Raw genomic sequence first — 19,652 nt, 5'->3', positions numbered from 1 at the left:
TTCAGCGATTCTTCAAAGCTATGGAGTGATTTTTCTCCCAATAAAAGTGTCACGGTCTTTGTGAGGCGAGGAGCCTTATATAAGCGTGAAGTCGGCCTCCTACCTTCCAAAGGAACCGAATAACTAGGAAACATAATCCTAATTAATATCTAGTTCTAATCTAGATAACTATAAAAGATTCATAACAAGAGTAGAGTACTAGGAAATAAATCTAAGTCCTAAAGTATTACAAATGTAGGACTCTAAATTTCTAAAATAAACATGAGAACAAATCTTTTGTCAATCTTTACTTCCCAAGTGAGGTGGATTTTTTTATCGGTAGAAATCTGGCGCCAACATTTACCATTTTCTTAAATTTTGAGATGATAGAACTAAAAGATAGAAGATAAGACAGAAAAAAAAAAAAAAAATACCTCATAAGTGTAAAAGAATTCATGTGCTATTCCAAGTATTTGAATCTTGTCATCTCTTTCTTACCCGAAATGCTGGTTTTTTTTCAACCGGCTACAACCGGTGAATGCCCGGTAAAATCTGAGCCCTTTAATTTTTTTTAACGGCTGGCAAAGAGAAGTGATATACACACAGTGAAAAGTGTGGGGTCACACAGTTGTAGAGTACAGTTCACAGTAAGGGAAGTATACGTACATGCATCTGCAGGTGCAGCAGCAGAGGAGCAGAACCAAGAATATTAATCTTCCACCACTTGATTCCCGAGTGAGTGTTGCCCACGCGTTTCTATTCCTTAATACAAATGTAGATATTTTATTTGTTATACGTACTCAATTTCATTTATAATTATTTTTTGAGAGATTATTTCATTTATATACTATACTAGATCGATGTCTAAATAAAGATAGATCGGAGCGAAATTAGCTATCTCAAAATACATAATTATATTTAAAAAATAAAATGTCTGATTCTGGTGCAAATTAAGATAATTGTTGTTAATTTCTACTGCGCTAATTCTTTACTTTAATTGAAGGAATTAATTTATATTATATACGCGTCATCCTAACAGTGATCAGTGATCGTGTGAAGATGTTTTAATTGCCCGACGTTTTACCGAAGAGATATATGTAACGTATATATCTTTTGTTCTAACAGTTCTATGAAGTTTGTTTCTTATATATAAACGGATGCATCAATTGTTCGAGAGATTAGCTTAAAAGACCTGTACTATGAAATACATAAATATAATGCATATTAGAAGTGTAATTTTCGAGAAAAAAAATATGAATCTAAAATATTAACCCTACTATAGAAAGTTCAAAAAATTGAAAATAGGAACGTTAACGTTCACACTCCGTAGCGAAATTACTTTAGTTAATTAGAAAAATATACGATCGAAATCAACGGAATCCGAAAATTCATTTAATCACAACATTTTGTTTGTAATTACATTTTCATTTAGCCGGTTCAGAAGATGATAATATGGGATGTGGGGGTTGAGGGTGGATCCCGAGGAGGCGCGTGATGGCGGCGCGTTTGCTGAAAACAAGGTGAAAGTGGGGATAGGATATGCTCTGCTATAGAAAGAGGAAGCGTGAATGTGGTGTGTGTATACGTATGTATATGTAAGGTTTGTTTGGGTGGTGGTTGTGGGTTTTAAATAAGGGGTCTTGAGATATGAATCCCTAGTGAAAAAAGTTATTAGATGTTACCCTCAAGCCCAATTAAACATTTGTTTTAAATCCTTTTATAAATTTCTACCCATACTACCCCTACACCCCACTAACGGCGTTAATGAATTAATTTGGGAAAAACAAATGAAATCCCATCAGTCTCGCCACGATAATTATCTCCTGCACACTAAAATACCCAATTTCCTCAATAATTATCCTACCTTTTTCTCCCGATTTCATTCGCCTAATCCCATCGTCGACGAAAACTTCTAGGCGACACCATCAATCGTAATCGAAAAAAGAGAAAAAATCTTTACCATCACCGCTCTGTTCTACTGCAGACGACTACGCCGACGAACCGAACAAGTGAGTTTTTTTTTTTTGGATTAACCGGCTCTAATTTGACTAAAGCTAAATTAGGGTTTCTATCGAATCCAGAATCGCAGCGGAGATGCGGATGAAAGCAAGGCAATATATTAAAGTATTAGACTCTGGTAAGAATCGCATTTATTTGCTAATTTGATAGAAATTTAAATGACAATATGGATGACCATAACTGTGTACAAAAATTGGTTGGATATTGTGTCAAAACAACATATAGATGCATTCATCCAAATTAAAAAGAGCATTGCAGTAATAGAAAAGGTTAGGCATTAAGTTTAAGATGAATTTTGTAGTGTTAACAATTGATGTTATTTGGTTGGTTGGTTCAGGTTTACTAGTCGGGTATCTATGTATTTCTATAAATTATGTTGTTGTCCGTGCATTTATTGTTGTTTCTACTGTCTAACAATTGGAGTACATATGGGCGTCTTGTTCATTAAAGAGACAACAGACATTTTTAGGAATATTATGTGTGTGTAGATAATGTATGTCATAGACATGAGGAGAAGTATTGTAGAGTTTTTGCTAAATTGCAAGTTGGATTGAAATTTTACTCATTTTGTTTGGTCTTTTATATGCTTCTTTTTCTCCTATCTGCAATTGTATGTAATATATGTAGTTAACAGTAGACGCATTCCATAAGAAAATGAAATTCGAAATTCGTAGGTGAGATGCGGTCGAAATCGAAGCCTGATATAAACACATTACACGCTAGTAAGAAACACAATTTTGTGCTGCCGGTTTGATTCTATATTGTTAAATATTATGGGTAACTATAAGTGTTTACGAATTCTGTTTTTTAAAGAAACAAAATATGTCGGCAGAGTTTAAATTACATAGAGAACTATAGTCATTTTTTTATTAAACATCTATGTTTGTATGATTTATATATGTTCCAAAGAAAATAACTTTGGTTAACTACAGATATTTGCTGTGTACATAACTTACTGAAAAAATGGTTGAACTGCCCAAATATTAAGGTTTACATACATATGTAGACATTTATGCTTATTGTACAATGATCTATGTTACATGATGACAGAACAAAGTGTTGAATCTCGCTCATAAACAACGAGACCAATGTGGATACAACTCTCCAGTAGTCCCCAATTTAGTGACCAACATGTTCTTCTCAGATTCTACAAAGGAGTTCATAAAATAGTGGATGTTCAAGTACTCGGACGACATACGACATAAACAATATGAAACAATATGATTGGCCTCGTGGCATAACTAAATTCTTGCACAAATCTATCCGAGATTTAGAACCTGCAAAAAATATCGGATGTGTACCTTTAATCATGGTAAACATTCATTAAGAAAATGTAGTAAATCATAGTCTTTTCATAGACAATCATAGTCCATTACTGTATACCATAGACAATCACTATCTTTTCATAGTGTTCTATAGTATAGGATAGACAATCATAGTCCATTACTGTATACCATAGACAATCACTATATTTTCATAGTGTTCTATAGTATACTATAGACAATCATAGTCCATTACTGTATAACATAGACAATCACTATCTTTTCTATTTAACAATCCACTTGCAACTTATGTCAGAAAACTGCTAATTGATGTTTAATCTGTAACTAACAATTGTTTCTTATTCTATTTGCAGTACTCGATATGCGAGCGTACCACGCTGCTCACCCCCATGAGACCAAATGCATTCCCCTTTATAGGAAATTGAATGCACCGGACCTAGCAAAGTTGTTGAAAACAAAAGTAAATGAGCACGTATTACCGACGACTAGAAATGTAACGGCAAAAAGAAAATGAGCATTTATTTCTAAGTGACCAGAGTATTGGATTCGAACAATGAAGAAGATAATGGTTCAAATATTGACCATAGAAGTGACAATAATGTCGTGTCTAACAAGTGTAATTTTGATAACAATGTTGTGTCTAAAGAGTGGGACAAGAAGTGACTGTTCTGATAATTTTACTCGAATTGTTTTCCATAATTTTCCAATTTTTTTAATCAATTATAATTATTCCTATGTTTGATAAAAAAATTATTAATTCAAGTTAATTCTCATTATTTTGACCAAATTTGTCAGCATAACATAACGAAAAGTATTCATTATCTATGACTGTCCACTATTACTATGGTTTACTAGACAATCATAGAAGAAACAATAAAATATGCACAACTCAAACTAGTTTGAGAACTACGTACAATAAAGCCAAACACATACAAACTCATAAAACCATTAGAAAATGCATACACCAAAAACATAAACTCATAAGTAATCCAATAGCAAGTAAATTTATCCGATTACAACATGTCAAACAAATCTGCTGCATCAATGGGAAACATAATAATTGTAAAAAAAAAAAAAAAAAAAAAAAAAACAACTGAAAATACATATACAGATCTGGGAAAAAAATTATGCAACATAACATTAACAAAATACAAATAGTCCTTGTACATGGTTTCCTAGTTATGATTCTCAAGTTGGTTACACCGGCTACACTTCACTATCATGGACACACTCTCCCCCCTTGAAGGTTTCCTCTTCGTTTTTCATCCTACAACGTTTAGGCTGGTAGCCAGGAGGATTAATGACAGTTAAATGAAGGTTAACATCTGGTCTTGAGAAGCCTGACTTTGCTTATAAGACGAAACATCAAAGCCTGAAATTTACTGCATTCTACACGAATATATCATTAAGATAACCATACAATCATATCCTATGTTTATGTACAATCATCATCCTAAAAACACAATCACATAATTCTATTATGACTATGATATGCTATAAATCTAATATTATATTAAATGACTATGCAGTACTCTGTGATAACATAACAATCAATAGTATAAAAGCACAACTAAAATCCACAGCGAGATTGTCCATGTTCATTTTTCGACGATTTCTACAAACATCACTGATAAATAATTGAGTACTGTCATATAAAATAAGTTTACAGTCGGGAAAATATTTCTACCATTCTTTATATGCATATCATCAAAATCTTATATAAATATTAACAGCAATACAGAACAATAAAAATTGAACAAAAAATAATTCGTTTCACCTTAAGAAAAAAAAATGCAAAAACCTGGTTATTGATTCATGGCGAACGAAGTTGTTCTTGACAGATGAAATCTTCCAAAATTTTCTAATATACAGATGAATATTTGAGAATCAAAGTTTAAAAAAATAAGATATATTGCTAAAGATTGATACGAGATCGCTGATTATACGGGATGTGATAATTTCCAAACCCACGTAACTGTTAATTCACCTTCTGTCAAATTGAAGGGCATACTTGGGATAAAATAAAATAAAAGGCTGTATTTCCATTATATCACGAAATTAGGGATTTAGTTTAGAAAAAAATATTAGGGTTGTGTCCCATATCTAATTGGGTTTGGTTTGAGGGACTTCCATCATATTAACCCTTTAAATAAATAGTAACCCTATTTGTTATTATTAAAATTTACAGGGGGGAATTTTAGAATTTGCAATAATGAATTTAATACAGTGGGGTGGGGGTGGGGGTGGGGGTGGGTGTGGGGTGGGGTGGCGTGTGAGGGTGGTAGTGTGACGAACTCAAGGTCTATATATGTTTAATGTTTCTGTGTCCGCATGACTCTCGTACTATTGTAATACGTGGAAAATAAAATAAATTTTAAATTAAATATAAGTAATTAAATTGAATCTCTATTTTAAATTAAATTTCAAATCTAAGTATTTTTTTTTTGTTTGTTCTTCAATCGATTTCAAATAAACTAGGTAGTACTCATTTAGAAGTAGAGTGTCCGACTTGTAAAAATGGGTTTTATTTGACGCTATAATTGGTGAAATATATCGGATGATTTTTAACCGTTCATCTGCACATAATAATTACACACACTCATTTGTACGTGTGTTTAGTGAGAAGTTATTTCGTTAAAAATTACCTCATGTATTTAATGAGGTGTAGCATCTCAATAGCTGTAAAAATGGTGGTCATTTAGAAGTTGTCTTAAGACCGTAATTTTCCTTCTCTCGTGCATGTATTGTTACAACGTGTGCAAAATCGGAATTAATTTTTTGAATTCCGACTTTTTCAATTCGAATATTTTTAATCGGAACAACTTTTAACGAAGTTATTGTTGAGCTAGGTTACACGACTTTATCTGAAATTTAGATTGGATTTTGAATTTATTACTGAGATAGGATATCGAAGAAACATATATGCATGAATGGAAGCACTCCACACACTTCCGAGTTTCGACATTTAAATTTATCTAAAATTTAAAATGTAACCGATTCATGCATAACTTTATCACCGAGCATCCAATCTATCTGATTCAGGTTGTACTAGAAAGGTAAATCAAAGAACTACAGTTTCAGTATTTTGAAATTTGCCAAATTCAGACTGGAAAATAATCCAAATCCCATTAGAAATCAAAATAATATTAATAAAAAATTAAAACGACAATTAATATTTCGATAAATTATTATTTAGTTGTTGAAGGTGGCCTACATTTAAATTTAAATGTGTAGTGAAAAAAATAGGGTGCATCTTATCCTGTTGAGAGAGTTTAAATTATGTGCTGAAAATTGAAGGGGGTCCCTTTACTTACGGGGTTCATGTGATCCAATTTAAAGCTAGATGTATGATTTGACACACACACATTACACATATATACACACACATATATACATACACACATACACACACACACTCCTGTCAGCTGTAAGGAAACATTAACCACTCTAATAGTTTTCTTACACTACAAAAGAATATGTGCTCACTACTTCTATTCTTCTTGAAATTATATAGCACTTCTATTCGAAATGAATTCGGAAGAATCGAAATTTTGAATGCGAAAATTTTGCGCCAAGTTCGAAAATTTGTGAATCTAAAATGCGTATAAAAATTGAGGATTGTAAGTGTAATTTTTGGAGTTATTTCAAAAAATTTAAGTCGTAGTGAAAATTGAATTCTCGTATGTATTCCAATTTCTCATTTTCAAAAAAGTTAACACTAGAGCAACTGTAAGTGTATGGTTTGAAGTAATTATAATAATTTTTTATTATATCATTCTTTGTTAATAGCTTCATTTATTTAACAAACGATTTCATATTATGACAATGAAGCTTATATAATCTTTTGTCGAGTGGGGTTGTATTCCGATTTTTGTATTGACGTTGTTACTGTAATTTAAATATATTGAATAATTTTTATTATAATTATGCAATATGTATTCTTCGTTATAATTGTTATTGCCATATATTAAATTAATTATTTTTAATATAAATCTAATAAAAGGCAAATTAATTGTAATTGATCAATAAATTTGTTATTTATTTTAATTTTGTGAGCGTGGTTTAAAAAGTGAGAGAATTGCGGAGAAAGGGAAACCAGATGGTGACAAGACATAGAAAGAAAAGTTGCATTCCCCTACAACTATCAAAACCTTGTCCCAATCAAATTTTACACTCTTTAAACTATACTCTTATTATCATATATATATATATATATATATATATATATATATATATATATATATATATATATATATATATATATATATATATATATATATACCATAATAAATTACACTTTCCTCATTAAACTAACATTGTCTTCAATAAAGAGAATTCACAAAAAAAAAAAAAAAAAAAAAAAGAGTATTTGTTATTTAATGCATATTTTTACCTTATGTAAAATAAAATTAATTCATTACTAAGATTATATTATTGCTTCTTCTATTCAACTTCTCATTTCATTACAGCTAAGTTTTGACAAGACAAGAAGCATACATTATTTTGCCCAAATTCTATTCATCATCAAAAGAGGTTTAACTTTATCTTTTAAATTTTCTTTTTTCACACTTTTATTTTTTTCCGAGAATATTATAATATTGTGTTCAATCGATCGTCCGTTAAAGTTCGATTTGTTTAGCCATTAGTATCGATCTTGACATTAATTTCTTTTGTGACGAATTTATTTATCTTGCTAAATAATTTTCAGCTTTATGTTGTCTCCCTCAGAACGCTTACGTAAGAACTTATCGAATGCATTATTCAGTTTCTAACAATAATTTCAGGGGGAGTAACTGTAATTACCAATACCACAGGGACCTTAAATTTATTTAATCATACATCAGGGGTGTAGGTGTAATTTACCCTTGTAATTATTTTAACTTAACACCATCTTCCTTACCTCAATGTCGGTTAATAGTATTTTATTGCATTGTTTTATAATAATTTTCCCAATAAAATTATGCATCAACTAAGAATGTTACTACAAACAAAGAGAGACAAGAATCCAAGATCATTGGATCTCTCATCAACGGGGTTATATGTGAGGGCGGGGGGCCATGGCCCCTCCAATTTTATTTTTTTCCTACTAATTACTATTGGGCCCCTCTTAAAAATTATTTTTTACAATTTTTGTAATTTACATTCTACAAACAATAATTCTATCAATAAACAGTTGCCTAAATCTCTAATCTAAACCAAGTGTGTAAACGAGCCGAATCAGTTCGTGAGATCGATGAGCCGACTTGCTAGAGTCCGTGAAATGAAAAAATATTGTTACAAAATCAAAATCGAAAAATTTATTTCCATGAGAGGCCCATAACCAATTGAAGCCTAATTACTCCAAAAATGACTAACTGTAGAAGCATGTGAATATTGGCAGTGAACAGAGTACTTGATTAGATTCTATGGTATGCCATAGCTGATTTATTGGCTTGCCCCAAAACATGCAAAAAGCAGCCTTCCCTTTCTCTTTTCTGCCACCAAAACTCAATTTTTATTTTCATTTTTTATTTATATATTTATATATATTAATTAATTAAATAAATATAAAGCTAAAATCTGCCATCTTTGGGCTGACATACTCAAATGTTTCAGCCACAAGCATCAAGTTAGCACCCAAGAGGAAAGTTCTCTATTCACATAGTAATGGAGTGTGTGTGTGAAAAAACTTAACTCAACTTATATGGTAAATTATGATTATGATCACCACTGATGTATCCTCAAATTACGAAAAAAAACTCTCATGTTTGAGTAATTACAACCAACCCCATCAGCTACATATTATCTTACACGTCTATTATTACGGTGTCAAATTTACCTACTGAATGATGGGGATTTTTTCGTAAAACAAGACATAGTTGAGATGTGTGGTTGCAATTATCTAAACATGAATTTTTTTTTCGTAATACGTACTTATCTCAGTGGATGACCGTAATTTTGCCCTAATTTATATACAAGGATTTGAATTTTATAGAAAAAGTAATGAATTTGAAATTCACCACAACAATTAACTCAATATGAGATGTAAAGATTTTTAATTCATTGTAAAACAAATTCATCGAAGCTATGTCGATGAATTTTTGTTATTACGAAATTTGAAATTCTCACCAACTCCCTCAGATTCAATCCAATCCAATTTTATAGCACAATTATTAATAGGTTTTAATAATGTCTAACATATTTTTATATCGCGCATCACTTAAATAGAAGCTCGCAAAATCTTCAAGTTGCTTTACACGAGCTTTAGGTGCGGGTTATAAGAGAGTGCTCATGCATTTTTTGAGCACACAACCCCCTAAATGGCAAGTTTTAAGGGGGTACTTTGCTAAAACAAATTGCATAATAGGGGTTTTTAGCTAGTATTTAAATAACACGGGGAGTTTTTTGGCAGTTCAACTAAACACAAGGGTGCCATATGCAATAAACCCCAATAATATATATAAATCTGAGGAGAACCCATCACATATTCACATGTATTTGTTTATAGTCAAAAAGTCAAAACAAGTATAAAATTCAACAGAAATGAAAAAATACGAAAAACAAAAGACGAAGGCAATATTCATCACAACACAATGCAATGCAGCTTGTGCTAAAAATAGCACACAGATGCAAAAAAGACATTGATGATAATAATAGCTTAGTTACCTGTACTACGTCCGATCGAAAAATTCTTTCACATGTAATAATCTTAATGTATAACACGAGTTGAAATCCTTAATAAAAGGGGCAAACATTCAATAAGATATGTTGAAAATTTAAAGTTCCAGATTTCTTGTTGGCCAAAAACGGGATCCACCACACATACCTTTTCACACTGATGACTGTTCGTCTCGAGATTGTAAAGCATACTGAAGGCATTCTACCGCTCCGGTATAATTTAAAAAGCCCATGTACCAAAATTCATGGTTATCAACCGATATAACCTGGATATATTTTTCAGCTGAATTTGTCCTACTTGTTGAGGGATTAACCGCTTTTAGTTGATGTAATGGGATAACTACCTGCCAAAATAAGATTACATAGCTCATAAGATTAATTAAAAAAAAAGAAGAAAGAAATCACTTGACGAACTGATAAGTCAAGTGATAGATAAAGTTGTTTATTAGTGTAAACGATGTTAATCAAAATTTTGTAAATCTCCAGCTAGTGATAATGTATATAATCTAGTGTCGCTTAACACGAGCTTTTAAACAGTAATGAATTTCATCAAAATTAGAAAAATGGCACGAAACTGGAGACAGCATTAAACAGTCAACACTTGTCTTTGCTCAGTCCTTACAACTCTCAGATTCATGTTAAAGGCTTAGCAGGGTAACACATTTACAGTTAAGGGTGTAAATTGGAATAGAGTTTTGGAGTTCTGAAAGTTCCGATTTCCGATTAGTTCGACTTTCTTGGAATGGAATTGGAATACATATTAGATTCTGATTTCTAATCCAATATTAGTTTCGAAAATTCCGATTTCTTCTGAAAATTATACTTATGATTTATTACGTATTTTATATTCTGAAATTTCTGATCTCAGAATAAGTTTTTTCATTCTGAGTTCCTATTTTCCCAATTTTTTTTTTTGGAACACAACGAATTAGTTTTTCACTGACGACTTCCGAAAAAATTGGATTTTTCCCGAAAGTACCAATTCCTTGTTTTCCTCTATCAACCATATTTTCTGCATATTCTAATTCAAATCACAGGATGAAAAACCCTTTGGCATGATCTAAAATCACATCAGCACATATATATTAAAAAAAAAACATACGTGTAAAGCACATTAAATTAAGACATACCTTGTAATAACTCCATTCCGTCTTATCGCCAGCTTGGTACGAGAGAGGGTTATCACTACAAAACGCAAGTTTAGCAGTAGAGACATACAACACTCCCATAACTGGACCAGCTGACGTGGATAAATAACATGCAAATGAATTTTTCAGCATCTCTTCTGGAACTGTCTCGAATGTTTGCTGAAATATTTTTTCGTAACCACCTTCGGCAAGAACTTTTGTTCCTTGCGCGATTCTTCCTAGGGCAGCATCTGCCAAACTTGGGCTCGTTTTCACTTAGTCAATAAAGGAAGAAAGTAAATAAATTAATAAATAAATAATAGAAGAAAGATATACATAAAGAGAATAGTTCAGAAATACTCGTAAATAGTACAAGAGAACAGCTAAGAAAGAATGGAGAGAGAAGGGATGACTCTTGCATACATTTTAATCCACAGAATTTGGCAACCGAGAGAGGTAAGTAGGTAACCGTATGCATGATCATCAATTTAGTTGTAGTTTGGTCGTATATTCTATTTGGAATTCTAAACTACAAGCAATCGAAGTTCACAATTGGTATAAACGGTTCGCCTTTGTGTTTCTATATGCGATTGTGCACAATATAGCTGTATAAAATTGAATTTCTTATACGATCTGTTTTTACCTAGTACAGTTTCTAAAAGCATGAAAGTGGATTATTACAAATTTGTGATTCTAAAATTTACGGAATTCAATTGACATAAAAAATATCATCCATGTCTATCGTGAATCTCGATAAGTATCAATAACTTTTGAACTTTCTCATGAACTATGAACCCTAATACCATCGAGCAATTTCCATTTTCGTCTAATTAGCATATTTCGTTTGAAAGTTGCAAAAGACGAATAACCACTTAGCATTATTCGCATTCATTAACTGAATAATAAGAGAGAATGCTTACAGTGCTGCCATGTATTCCCTGCAAGATCCTCAGCCTTTCGAGTAGCTTCTCCTACCTTCTTCCCCCATTTACCCAGCACATCTTTCACACTACCCATAGTTTCTGCGATCGAAAACACGACTTGAAAAATTCAATACATCGAATTAATTTATTCGAAATCAGCTTAGATAAAACCTGTTTTTACACCAGCAATTTAGGTCTATCGTGTTTATAAATAATAAATGATGACATAGAATCAGGGGAATCTGTTTAATCGAAAAGCACACGCAAAAACCTAAATTAATTTCAATTGGAATAGAAGGAAACACTGACCTTTGAAATTGAAGGACGATGAATTATCCGGCGGCGCCGGCGAGTAATTAACGTAGGGATTGCTGGATCCGCGGTCGGAGTCCCTCGGAACCGGCGATTCCATAACCAATTCCTGGCTCCACCGCACCGATTTCTTCGTTTTCAAACCCTCGGCGGTCGATTCGACGCTCTTCTCATCCGCCGCACCACCACCGCCCTTCTCCTCGTTTAAATCAGTGTCAGTGGTGTTGCCACTGGTACTGATGTCGGCATTAACTCCCGCGGTCTTCAATGCGCCGGTTTCGGGATTCGGGTCGGGTTTAGGTTTGGGTCCGGGATTAGGGGTCGGATCTTTGAGATCCGGCTCCAACGACACTGATTTCATTTCATCGGCGCTTTCTACTTTACTGCTCGGCGGCTGCTCCATCAATTTGTTTGCTCAGAAACGGAAAAATATTTGAAAATGGAATTGAAGTAATTTCTGCCCTCTTCTCTTTAAATGGTGGCAGCGCGTGAGATGGCGCGTGGAGCTGCGTAGTGTGAAGACGTTTTGTATAGTTTTGATTTTTGGGTGTCTGAAAGAAATAAAAGATTTTTGTTACCGGTGGATCCGGTGGTTGTGTAGGGTGGATGAGTGAGGGGGTGACCGGTGAATTGAACGCGGGAAGGAGAATGAGTGCGAGTGATGGTCCAATTATGAGTTCCCTTTTCTTTTTTGACAAAAGGGCCGGACCGCCAGAGTAAGGGTTTGCTAGTTGCCTTATGAATTGGGAAATAAATATTCCTTCCACCCTTTTTTTTTTTTTTTATTTAATTTGTTTTTTCCTTTTTTTTTTTTGTTTAATAATGGGGATTTTTGTAATTAAAATTTATCTTAGGGGTTCTCGTAGTTTACCCTTTGTTTTTTTTTTTTCACATAACTAAAGAATAGAATGGGCAAAATATATTTTATGTGAATTTAAACGGCCAAACACTGGTCAGAAGGGGTTTTCGTAATTACACAAATATAAGAGAGATTTTCACAATTTAATTTTACCTCAGGAGTTTCTCATAACTTACCCTTAAATTAAACAAGTTTAAAACTTAAATTTGCTACCTACACCACAATTTGATTTGTGTCCCATGAAAACCTCTTATATTCAATTAACAAATCGTTTAACTTATAACATGAAAACTAAGTGTTAATTCCTAGTAATTAACTGTCGTATACAGAATTCGATAAATTAATTCTCAATAAATTAATAAATTCGCTTAAATAATAATTTCTAGACATTCCGATGCAGTGACAATGTGTTAAATTATTGTTGATAATCTAATATTTCACTGAATTAATAAAATTTTGTTAGTAACGAGTATATTAATTTATAGAAATTTAACTGTAACGAGAAAAACGAATATTTATTGTGTTTGAATGAGAAGTTATAGTAGGTTTAGCACTCATACACTTTTAAAGTTTTTGGTTGGGTTGGGCTGGGCTAACTCAGTCGAATGATTGTGAAGACCATTTTGTTTAAAATAAGATCGTTTGGAATGGGCTAATGTTTTACCCAAATCGTGTTATATTTTTAGCCCAATGTAGTATGTTCAAAATCTTAATAATTATAATATAATAATATTATGGATAAATTATACATACACCCCTTACGTATGCTAAAATAACTTTAAGGTGGTATTGGTAATTACAACACGTCCCTGAAACAATTGCCGAAGCCAAGATTTCATATCCTGAGGACTGATATGCAGTATATTTGCTCTAATAGACGAAAATTTATAAATCTTATATAAAATAATAAGGATTTAAGAAATGTTAGGAGTGTCATTTTACCTATACTACAAGAACCTTAAAATTATTTTAGCATACATCAGGAGTATATGTGTAATTTTCTCTTATATTATATATAATTTAACTACGTACTATTCATAATCTAGACATAACTTTATAATAATAAATAATAATGGGACTTGTAATATATATATAAACAATAATGAATCAAGAATGTGATGACAGCCATACAAAAATTTGTTGGCGGCATATATTTAAGAGAAGAACATGAAGATGTTGGTTGTTTTGAACAAAAGATAAGGATTAATTTAATTATTATATATTTTCAATTAAATGCGCCATTCAAGTGATGCAGCTAATTTAATTGTATAATTAGTATGAAAATATTATATATTTTCAATTATATATATAATTAATCATTATTAATAATATGGGTATGAAAAATAAATTTAATAAATTAATTCATACCACATGCATGCAAGTCTGTCTGTACACTATCTTTTTTTTTTCTCTCTTCTAAGTATGCACTTTCAATTAACCTAATTATGTATCAATTAATTCATTATTAATCCAGTAATCTCTCTCTCTCTCTCTCTCTCTCTCTCTCTCTCTCTCTCTATATATATATATATATATATATATATATATATATATATATATATATCTTCAGTTTCCAAACCCAAACCCAATTTCTCACACTTCCATTCTCACAGAGAACTTCTCTCTCTCTCATCTCTCTCTCTCTCTCTAACAATGGCTTCAACATCAGTACTGGTCAAGCTGCTCCTCCTCATAGCACTTATTGCCACCTCGTGCATGGCGCAAGCCCCGTCAGGTGCACCAACACTATCTCCCACCGCCACACCGGTGGCGGCGCCGCCCATCCAAACGCCATCTCCTTCCCCAGGACCGGCAGTCGCATCCCCCACCGCCGGAGGAGAGGCAACCCCCTCCCCCGCACCAAGCGCTGCGTCGCCAAACTTGCCTTCCCCCGCCGCCGCTACGCCCGGTCCCGCCGCTGATCAGACCCCAGCTGCCGACGGTTCTAATGACGGTTACGTGAGCAGGGCTGCGGTCGGCGGCACCGCTCTCGCGGCAGCTCTTGTCGCGGTGGCCATGTTGTAGTTTATCCACGTGGATACTTAATCATGCGATGTTTTTATTAATTTATTATATATCGGCGGATGAGTTTTGGTTATTTTTGTCCCTTTCTTGGGGGCTCAATAGTCATTTCTCATTTTCCCTTTATTATTTCTTTTTTCTTTAATGGATATATTTGTTTGGGTTTGTTTGTTTATATATTTTTTTTATATATATATAATAATTATTCTAGACTAGATCATTTGTTTGGTGATTACTATTATTATGTGTATGATTGAGTTGAATGAAGATCAAAGTGGTACAATCATTCTTAGTGAAACCTCTCATTAATTTCGACAACCTCCATCTATTATTACGTGTCAATCACGCAAATATATAGTTTTGGCTGAACTTATAAGTTGTTATTATAAGTTGTTAGAAATGACTTATAAGATGTTTTAAGAGCAGCTCTTTCAAAATATTTGATAAAAAAAATCAAAAAATAAATTACTGGAAATTGTTTTAAAATATTTTTTTTAAAAGAAGCTGAAACCTACATTTTCTTTTAAAATCTTATAATGCGTAAAAATAGCTTATAAGCTTATTATTCAACACTTTAAAAATTAATCTAAAAAATTAGACGTAATAATTTATCAGTTTTTTAAACAACTTATCATACCGAAGAGCTTATGAGCTGCTCAAAAGAAAAGAAAAAAGAAAAAAAAAAAGAGTAATATGCAAGTAAATATGACCACATAGATATATATGCATATGACAAATATGCATGCGTAATTGCTTACGTACGCAAGGTTGGGTCAAACATTCTTCCAATGCGACGTCGTCTAAGGTTCTAATTTTGACTAAAATATTTGTTATTTTTCCTCAATTTGATCAAACATAAAACATTTTAGAGGACAATACAACCATATTAATTTAATTAATAATCAACCGGTGTCTAGTTTTTAAATCAATCAAGTTTCATGTATAAATGGTTTGATTAGCAATCAGACGAAAGTACACTACAACAAAAATCTATTTTCGTGACACAGAAAAATGTCCCTATATATACCATATTGAGGCACTTATATTTATAAGGGCATATAAAATATGTATCGCGTAGTTGTGTGTCGCAATAGCTCATGAGGCACTTAATATGTGCCTCAAAAGAACTTTCTTTTCAAGACATTTATATGTGTCTCGATTGACTATTTTTTGGGGCACGTATATGTATCCTCTAAAAGTATTTTTGGGACACTTACTTTGTTCTTGGACATTTATATATGTGTCGTGAAACACATTTATAAATACCCATTAAATGTCTCGTAAACACCTTTCTCCATATCGTTATTTTTTAATTGAACAGGGACAAATATCAAATAAAACAACATCCACATTTTTTAAATATTAAAACTTTATTGCATTTGATCCACTATGTCAACAAATACTACAATCAATCTCCCGAGGCAGACAAGCCAACAAGATAAATTAGGATCCAAAAATATAAATATAGAATATATTATGCTCAAGTTTTCTAAACTAAAAAGTGTTCTAACATTTCTAACACTAAAAACTGCAAATCTATTTTTTAGCTCCCAACAAATTCCAATTAAATCACCAATGAAATTTGTCATCCATAGCAGACCTGCATATACAAAATATAGATTAATCAATAATAAGAAAACAAGTTGTGAAATTTGTATTGAAAGTAACAAGTTCATATTAAAAGTAAAAGTTGGACACAACCTGCTGCTTACTGGTACCACTTCTGATCATAATCAACTGCGTTTATCTACTTTTATAGAGAATTCTACAGTAGTTGTTGACACACTTGTAGTAGTTGTGCATAAGATTCCAAACATAGGGCTGAAGATAGTTACTAAGCAACACATTTAGTTATAAAAATTGAAAAAGATTACCTCTAATCCCTGTCTATGACACGAGAACCGTGCGATGGTATAATTCTCAAAATTCCGTATTACCTCTTGGTTATTTTCCTGCCAGAATTAATATCAAGATCTCAGTATTAACATTTTTTAAATCTCAAACATAAATTAGTACATAGAAGCTTCTAGACTACTTACTAACCGAAAAACTTAAATGAGAGCTCAACATCATACAAAACTCACTCAATCGCTATTAATCTACTGCACACAGTACAAGTTTAATAATACAATTTACGTTCAATGAAAGCAAAATAAAACTAATATAAACAAAATTGATAATACCTTAAAGTCTAACACAAAAGAGTAATGTTGCATAATGCCTTCTAGCCTCAAAACTGAACAAAATCTTAGTGCCTTCTAAGCTTGCTTATTAAAAAGCACATTCAATACATTAAAAGAATCATAAGTTGGAGGTATTTGTACCTTTCTAATGACAACAACAAATAATAGGCATGAGAGGAAATGATGACCTCCATCAAGATACAGAGAATTCACATAAACCTGTTAATACATAAATGTCAGTATGATTCACAAACAAATTTTTCACCCAAACAAATTTTTCATTCAAAGAAAAGTTGTAGCCCTGTTTTGGTGCTGCCAAACGATCATAAATGACATATTTATTCAAACTTAAATCATAAAAACCTTACCACATTATCACTGCAATGGCCATTCATCACATCAAGTAGTTCATCTGACCTTTTTTTTTTCTTTTTTGATGCCAATTACATTTATTAAGAATGTGCACATTACAAACACAAAAAATGATAAAACAATAAATTAGATTGTGATACATAAAATTTTTTGAACAATATTAGTAGCATTCTTAGCAGAATCACATGCATTTGCAGACATACAATCACTTACTTGACACGTAGCTACATTAACATTTACGTAGACTGCAAAGCAGTTGCTGATTTTGGATGATTTGATCTCGTATCAAGCTGGCCTGCAACTTAAAATAAGAAAATTCATGGAAATATGATTAACTAGTAAAACTAAAAAAAAGGTTATTTACAGATATGGTTAAATTTATTTTGAACTTACGGTTTTGACAAAATTTTAAATAAGTTCAATGTTGTATTGAAAATCATGATTACAAGGACATACAAACACCTTCTGCACGCTCTATTTAAACTAGTCAGCCGAAAATTTCTAAGGAGAAACACATACAGAATATGCACTTTTTAGTAAGCATGTGCGATGTGTACAACTTATATAAGCTTTAAGTAAGAATAAATGCAGAATATAATACATACAATATATACACTTTCAGTAATATTGTAAATGCATACACATAGCAAGGTTGCTTGATCATGTAATTTCCATTTGACAGTAATGTTCATTTGCCTATTTTTATCAAACAGTTGGTGTGCAGAAACAAAATTCCATTTAGCCAACTACACTTATCCTCCAAAATTCCTCTTTAGATATGGCTACATCTGTCAAAAGGGAAATTTGCAGAGAAAAAAATGACTTTTAACATGGCTAACCTAAAATCTCAAAAACTCCAATTTCCGTAGACCCTTATTATTTTCTTATGTCAAATAGGTTATTCAAACTGGATATACGAAATCATATTCATCATTCATAGAAAATTATCGTTGCATTCAGTATATACATATATACCCATTGGGTTTTACAAAATTATAAATTAATTTTAGGGCTGGAAATTTAATTATTGGGTTTGAGAAAAATAATCAAAAGGATGGATGAGGGATTTCAATCAATTACCGTAAAGAAAAAGGAATTCACATACCAGATTACTTTCAAACGCGATGCAGCCTCTTCTCCTTCTCGTCGTTGTAGCTTCTTCTCATTCTCGTCGCTTTTGGAAGAAGAAAATGACTGGTAGCTAGGTTTATTCTTTAAAATTGAAGTAGCATTAATTTAGTTTGGGAAGAGGAAATTTTAATATTTTTTAATTCTTTTCCTTGGAGAACGGGAAGAGGGAATTGTGCTGCGCGAAATTAATAGAAACTGTCGGGCTAAGATTTTAGATGGATTAGTGTCCCTATAAGTTTTGAAAATAAGAAAATAAAATTGAAGTGTTCTAATAATTTTTATATGAGGCATTTATAAAATATGTCTCTAAAATATAAATGACCCTATAGGTCTCATAAACAAGAAAAATTTATCAAATGTCCCAATAAATAATACTTGAGGCATTTGTAAAACAATGTCCCCAAACAAGTGTCGCAATATCTACTTTTTGTTGTAGTGGTATGGTTCAAAACTTGATTCGTTATGTTAAGGAATTGAACAGAAATAATTTATTAGCGATCGATCTCGAATTGGGTATCGATAGTTGAGTAGTTAGATTTAGTTTTAATCTATGTAGCATGGAAACTATAACTTGTTAACGTATTGGTGTTTGGACTCATTTCGTGTTCGACAGTGGAGGACAACTGACCGGGACACCTCATGGCTGATTTGCAATTTTTGAAAAATTAAAAACATATTTGAATAGCCAAATTTTTGTTGTTTCGGTAATTATTTATATGATTTGATGATCAAATTGCTAATTATATACGTTTATATAACATTTTTGTAGATACTCTACCTATATT

General features: G+C 32.1%; 2 protein-coding genes and 2 long non-coding RNA genes across 8 annotated transcripts; 2 read left to right on the top strand and 2 right to left on the bottom strand.

Annotated features, from left to right (window-relative positions):
• Positions 1-1,667: 1,667 nt before the first annotated feature.
• LOC148766171 (uncharacterized) lies at positions 1,668-3,980 on the top strand. The gene is made up of 3 exons (XR_016034868.1): positions 1,668-1,988; positions 2,061-2,116; positions 3,635-3,980. It is a non-coding gene; the product is annotated as an uncharacterized LOC148766171 (long non-coding RNA).
• Positions 3,981-9,823: 5,843 nt separating this feature from the next.
• LOC105961121 (putative GEM-like protein 3) lies at positions 9,824-13,014 on the bottom strand. The gene is made up of 4 exons (XM_012985364.2): positions 12,298-13,014; positions 11,986-12,087; positions 11,069-11,340; positions 9,824-10,282 (listed from the first exon to the last, which is right to left on the bottom strand). The coding sequence occupies exons 1-4, from the start codon at positions 12,701-12,703 to the stop codon at positions 10,091-10,093; spliced, it is 972 nt and encodes a 323-aa protein (XP_012840818.1). The 5' UTR covers positions 12,704-13,014; the 3' UTR covers positions 9,824-10,090.
• Positions 13,015-14,744: 1,730 nt separating this feature from the next.
• On the top strand, positions 14,745-15,356 carry LOC105961083 (uncharacterized). The gene has a single exon (XM_012985320.2). The coding sequence runs from the start codon at positions 14,813-14,815 to the stop codon at positions 15,182-15,184; it is 372 nt and encodes a 123-aa protein (XP_012840774.2). The 5' UTR covers positions 14,745-14,812; the 3' UTR covers positions 15,185-15,356.
• A 1,176-nt stretch (positions 15,357-16,532) lies between these two features.
• On the bottom strand, positions 16,533-19,299 carry LOC148766170 (uncharacterized). 5 transcript variants are annotated; one of them, XR_016034814.1, is made up of 4 exons: positions 18,842-19,299; positions 17,950-18,031; positions 17,056-17,583; positions 16,533-16,781 (listed from the first exon to the last, which is right to left on the bottom strand). It is a non-coding gene; the product is annotated as an uncharacterized LOC148766170 (long non-coding RNA). The 5 variants fall into 5 exon arrangements; XR_016034812.1 differs by having other exon boundaries at positions 16,883-17,133; XR_016034813.1 differs by having other exon boundaries at positions 17,056-17,133.
• Between the last annotated feature and the right edge of the window lie 353 nt (positions 19,300-19,652).

The sequence above is a fragment of the Erythranthe guttata genome, chromosome 12 (genome assembly GCF_056151865.1).
Source record: "Erythranthe guttata isolate IM_541 chromosome 12, IM_541, whole genome shotgun sequence".
In the NCBI taxonomy this organism is placed as follows: Eukaryota; Viridiplantae; Streptophyta; class Magnoliopsida; order Lamiales; family Phrymaceae; genus Erythranthe; species Erythranthe guttata.
Note: the sequence above shows the minus strand (reverse complement) of the source record. Positions and strands in the feature narration are given on the sequence as shown.

Bases quoted from the DNA above. Each gene is read 5' to 3' on its own strand.
- LOC105961083 (XM_012985320.2), top strand. From the start codon at position 14,813: ATGGCTTCAACATCAGTACTGGTCAAGCTGCTCCTCCTCATAGCACTT.
- LOC105961121 (XM_012985364.2), bottom strand. From the start codon at position 12,703: ATGGAGCAGCCGCCGAGCAGTAAAGTAGAAAGCGCCGATGAAATGAAA. The intron at 11,341-11,985 runs GTAAGCATTCTC...TTATTGACTAAG, and splicing joins AGGGAATACATGGCAGCACT to TGAAAACGAGCCCAAGTTTG. The intron at 10,283-11,068 runs GTATGTCTTAAT...TTATTTTGGCAG, and splicing joins CGGAATGGAGTTATTACAAG to GTAGTTATCCCATTACATCA.